General features: G+C 43.0%; 1 protein-coding gene across 1 annotated transcript; it reads left to right on the top strand.

Moving 5' to 3' along the window:
* Window positions 1–304: 304 nt before the first annotated feature.
* Window positions 305–3,898, top strand: LOC125764729 (uncharacterized). The gene is made up of 6 exons (XM_049429292.1): window positions 305–1,015; window positions 2,253–2,374; window positions 2,449–2,570; window positions 2,638–2,987; window positions 3,116–3,336; window positions 3,475–3,898. Exons 1-6 carry the CDS (start codon window positions 764–766, stop codon window positions 3,713–3,715), a joined length of 1,308 nt encoding a protein of 435 aa, XP_049285249.1. The 5' UTR covers window positions 305–763; the 3' UTR covers window positions 3,716–3,898.
* The last annotated feature ends 1,092 nt before the right edge of the window (window positions 3,899–4,990 follow it).

Genomic DNA, 4,990 nt, shown 5'->3' on the forward strand with positions numbered 1-4,990 from the left:
AAATATTTTATTATTTTCCTGGAATTCCTTTAATCTTTCGTCCATTAACTCGTAAACTAATAGAACATTATAAAATATGTTTATGATAAAAACGAAATCCTTTGTCATACAGAATATTAATTTGGTAAATAAATTTAAATTATATATTTTTTTAATATGTATAACATATATTTAATATAAATAATATAGCTTAAACCGTCATTTCTAAATTCAAATAAAATATATGTGACCAGCTTTATCCAAAAATATTCATATACACAGTTCATGTCCATAAGCTCCATCATCGTGCGCATCTTCGAGAGGTACTCTCAATGCAGTAACAATCACAACGATACCTTAGTCTACGGTCGAACCGGTCGGCGAACGCACGCGCCAAGCTATCACGATCACCTCAAAAACCAGTGCGAAGGGTGGACGCGTGCGCGAACGCACCAAGATTCCGGTCCCGCTTCTTCACCTTGTGTATATTATACGCGTGTACGTCCGAAATCTGCAACGCAACTGTCACGCGACCGTGTATTTTGATTTCAACTTCACCGGTTCGGTCATCGATTATAGCTGATAAACAAGAAAAAAAAACCTCTTTCGCGACATTCGGCCATTGTACCGCATTTCGCAATCAAGTTCTGGAACGGGGTGTCACATTTGTTGTCAGCAGTGAGGCGAAGATAGTTGTGTTTGTTTGTGCAAAAGAAAAAGATAGCATTACGCATTGTTTTATCAGCTGCCACGAGTGTTGTTATATCAGTGTCCATTCGAAGATATGAATGACACAAGCCACAAGGAAGCGTACGTGCGGGATGTACTGATACCGGGCATGGTGGCACGGGGTGAACTTTCATTCACCGAGCATCAGCCGGAGGGTGTTAAACCGCAGCTGAAATCGGTCGAAGTTAAGCCACTCGTCACCAATGGATTCATGCTGACGATACCGTTCGTGGTAACCGTTGTGCTGGAGCAGAACCCTTCGCTGGGCGCAGATATCAAGTCGGAGACGCTTCATCTGATAGTGAAGGTAAATGCCTCGCGAAGATGCTAAGTTTGCACACATTGGCAAACATCAGCGAGTAATCTTCAATTACCATACAAACAGTGAGTGGGCAAATTTTTGCCTTGCGAATGACACAAACACCATGGTCACGCTCTGTATGATTCTTCTCAACTAAATTTTGTCTAATCAAGCAATAGAGCAATGGCGGCAATTCAAACGGTTCGTGTCAGACAGAGGGCACATTTATAAGGCGAATCAAGACATTGTAATTGCTGTATGCTGTGTACACATTATAACAATTTTCTTCACAAAATGAACAAACTTGAAAATCTGTGATGAAGTAAGACTCAATGATCGTTCGTTAATGATCAATCATTTCCTTATTTATGTCCACTCCTTCTTGGCCTATCATACCCTTTCAGCAAACATAACGGTTGATAAGATCGATAACATTCTAGAGAGTGCGGAGGTAACTACATTAAGCTGCAGTAAGCAGACCATTGTAATTGCAAAGATAACATTAACTGACAGGTTGCGAGAATTGTTCGCTTACAAACTTTCAAGCTGCAATATCTTTGGAGAGTAGTCTTTTACAGGGGTGGCGATCGTTGCGATCATGAACATTTTTTTCCCCTAATCAATATTTGAGTTTCAGCAATATTTCACTGGATCGAGCTATCGTTTGTATTTGAAGAACGATTTAAGTTATAACATCGGTAATTCTTCAGTCACCAGAAGTAAAGTCTGCCATGAAGATAGACAACCAAATTTCGGTGTAAATTTGTAACATGGTGAGAAGGTCGCAGTGTCTGTGACGCTCGTGATATAGTCTCTGGACAGAAATTATGTTATGTAAGCATACGACACAAAAACTTGTTTATCCAAAGTAATTACATGAAAAAAGCGATCAACAGATTGGCCTCATCATTGTGAATCATTCTATAGGCGAAGGTCAAGATCACACGAGAATGATGCAATATTCTGGAGGCTGTTAAAGAGTTTAGAATCGATTGATTAGCATCATTGTGGAATATAAATCGATTTATTTTAACGGTTTTAGTTCTTTGTTAGAAAACCTGTAATCAAATTGGTTCCAAAAAAAAGCCTGGATGATTTCGATTTCATCACGGAATCCTCATTCCTGCTCCTGTATAACTAGTTAGAGAAGTAGAATAATATGTCCCTAGGATACAAGACCAATGAGATGCAAATCGGCAATATATTACATGTTCGTTTACACCCCTTTATTGTTTACCGCTAGATAACGCCCGATTGCAACAAGGAGATGTACGAGAGCTGCCAGTTTGAGACGCTTTTTGAGAACGAAATGGTCGCTTACACGGAAATCATACCCGTCCTCGGTAAAGCAGAGTTGTATCCAAGGTAAACATCACATCTGTTACGGTAACACCATCAAGCAATAGATTTGATTTCGGTTCCCATTCTCCGGTACACAGGTACTATTACTGCGAGCGGAAACCAACGGAAGCATTAATGGTAATGAGCGATTTTTCCTTTTCCGGCTGGCGAACGGCACCGATGGTCGTAAACATGCCGATGGATTACATTATGCTCGCAGGTTTGTAACGATACGGTTTTATAAAAGGTTTAAAAAAAGAATTTAACTCAACTCACCCACCCCCCAGTAAAGGAACTGGGACGCTTTCATGGAGAATGCTACGGTCTGAAGGAGGCACGTCGGTCGCACTTTAACGGTATGATTGCGAAATTTAAGGAATCTCGCTTTGCCGCCGAGGTAACGGACCATACGTGGAAGGCGGTCATGACCATTGCACCGAAGCGTGCGATCAAATCCCTTCAGGAGAGCCGCTTCAAGGACCTAGTACCGAAAGCATACCTGGAAAAGGTAGCCCATCTGTTCGAGGATCCCTGGGAGCACGCGAAACGGAAGGTACAGCCGAAGGAACCGCTGGCCGTCATTTGCCATGGTGATTACCTGCGCAACAACATGGCGTTCCGGTATGAAGATGCGAAGGTAAACAAGAACGGTTCCCAGCCCCGTCGGCTCACTCGAGACGGTACCGGATCGAATCCCCCAACTAACAATTGCGCATTGCCAATCCCGTTTACCGGTATCCTTTCCCTCCCCCCGCACATTCCCAGGATCCTTCAAGGCCTACGCAAGTGATGATGTTTGACTTTCAAACCCTACGCTACGCATCACCGATGATCGATTATACAGCCTTCCTTGCCAACTCAACCGGCTACAGTGAACGGGAGCACCATTTTGAAACCATTTTCCAAACCTATCACCGTGAGCTGGTACGCACGGTGGCCAGAATTGTTGGCGTTTGCGATCCGAGCGAACTTCCACCGTACTTTAGGTAAGTTCTTCAATCGTTACCCGTTCCAAACAAACGGGTTCGATTTGTTTCATTTTTTTGTGCCTATCAATTTTCCTGTATTTTGTTGCTTTTCTTTTATGCTACTATCCCCTTATCGGTTTCGCACAAAAACTCTAGCTACGAATCATTTCATCGCGAACTGGCCGAATACTACACCTACGGTTTTAACATTGCATCCTCGTTCCTGATGATACTGCACGAACCGATGGAGATATCGTTCACCGAGAACATCTTCACCGAGGAAGAATCCGTGGCGGATGCGTGGAGCCGGGGCGGGGAACCACTTAACCGTGAGCTAGCGGCGATGGTATACGAAATGTATCAGCTTCATCAAAAATACGGACTGGATCCGGCGTGATCTCTTTGCCAGCCGGACCGCACGTAGGCTGAACGGATCGAACGTTAACTGAACCATTGCTGAACCGGGGTAGCGTTTGGATTTTAAATGGGTTAACATTTTAATTCACATCAGTGCTGTGATTGAGCAGTGGTAAATAGAATGCTTTTGAATAAAAAGCATTCTTCAATGTAATATTAGGAACGAGGACGTTGTTTTCATCCACCTGCCAGCAACTTGTTTGGTGCTTCACGCTTTTAGTTGCTATTAGAATATGGTTTTAAAATGCATTTTTACAGATCTATCTCTCCTTATCCTCGCCTTAACAGTTTCTGCTTCAGAAAGTGTGAAGAATACCTCATCTATTTCGACATATTCTAGTTCAAACTGAACCAAACCGAGAAAGAGTGAAATTGACGGACTATCAGGATTTCTTTGAAATTTAAATGGAATATTCCAAGGAATCTTTCAGGTTTTCTTGGGCTTTTGATATGTGACATTAGCATTACCGTACATAATTTTCTTAACTCTTAGCACTTGCAATGGTATCTGACATTCTTAAGGATTCCACATCTACTTTGACACATTCCAGCTCAACTTGAAAAGAATCGAGAAGTTGCTCCACATGATTTCGTCATATGATTCAGAAAATCTTGGAAGACCCTAAACAATTACACTAGAAGTTGTTGTCCAAATGAGTGCTGATATCCCAACGCCCACCTGGACGTTACCAAACCCGCATTAACGCAAAACCCACAAAAGATAAAATGCAAAGCTCCCTAGATTTAAACCGGGAGCTATTAGCCAAATGAGTCCAAGCATTTCCATTACCGCTTGACAGGCACGTGCCACAAAACCACCGTACGGTTGAATTCGCAACCGGGGAACGAAACATCAAACCTTAACGCAATGCAGCTGCAATTAGGCACATCGGCTCACATTGCTGCGCTTCTCAAGGACATCGATCGGTCGGTGCTAATCCGTCGTCCCGAATGTCTTTCAATTAATCCTGTTCTGTCTGCTGTCGAAAGGCACGATCAGCCAAGGCAGCAAGCCACCATCTGTCTCACTGTCTCGTGCTGGTGGCTTAAATTAGCTACACTTGCAGGGACAACAACTGTACACACACACACCTTCGCCAGCAAAGGAGATTTGCAGTGGTAAATCACCACTAAAGGCAGATAGCACCAAAACGTTGTTAAATCTTCACAGCCTTTGCGGGCGGCCGTAACCGAGCAACCGCAATGTCGTGCACTTCTTATCGAACCGTTGGCATACACTTCGGGTCGTGCTGGT

This window comes from Anopheles funestus, chromosome 2RL (assembly GCF_943734845.2).
Source record: "Anopheles funestus chromosome 2RL, idAnoFuneDA-416_04, whole genome shotgun sequence".
NCBI classification, from domain to species: Eukaryota; Metazoa; Arthropoda; class Insecta; order Diptera; family Culicidae; genus Anopheles; species Anopheles funestus.

What these genes read in the sequence shown, in the direction of transcription:
- LOC125764729 (XM_049429292.1), top strand. Translation starts at nt 764, where the DNA reads ATGAATGACACAAGCCACAAGGAAGCGTACGTGCGGGATGTACTGATA. An exon ending in AAAGCAGAGTTGTATCCAAG is followed by an intron (nt 2,375 to 2,448) that starts GTAAACATCACA and finishes TCCGGTACACAG; the next exon opens with GTACTATTACTGCGAGCGGA. An exon ending in GAACTTCCACCGTACTTTAG is followed by an intron (nt 3,337 to 3,474) that starts GTAAGTTCTTCA and finishes CAAAAACTCTAG; the next exon opens with CTACGAATCATTTCATCGCG.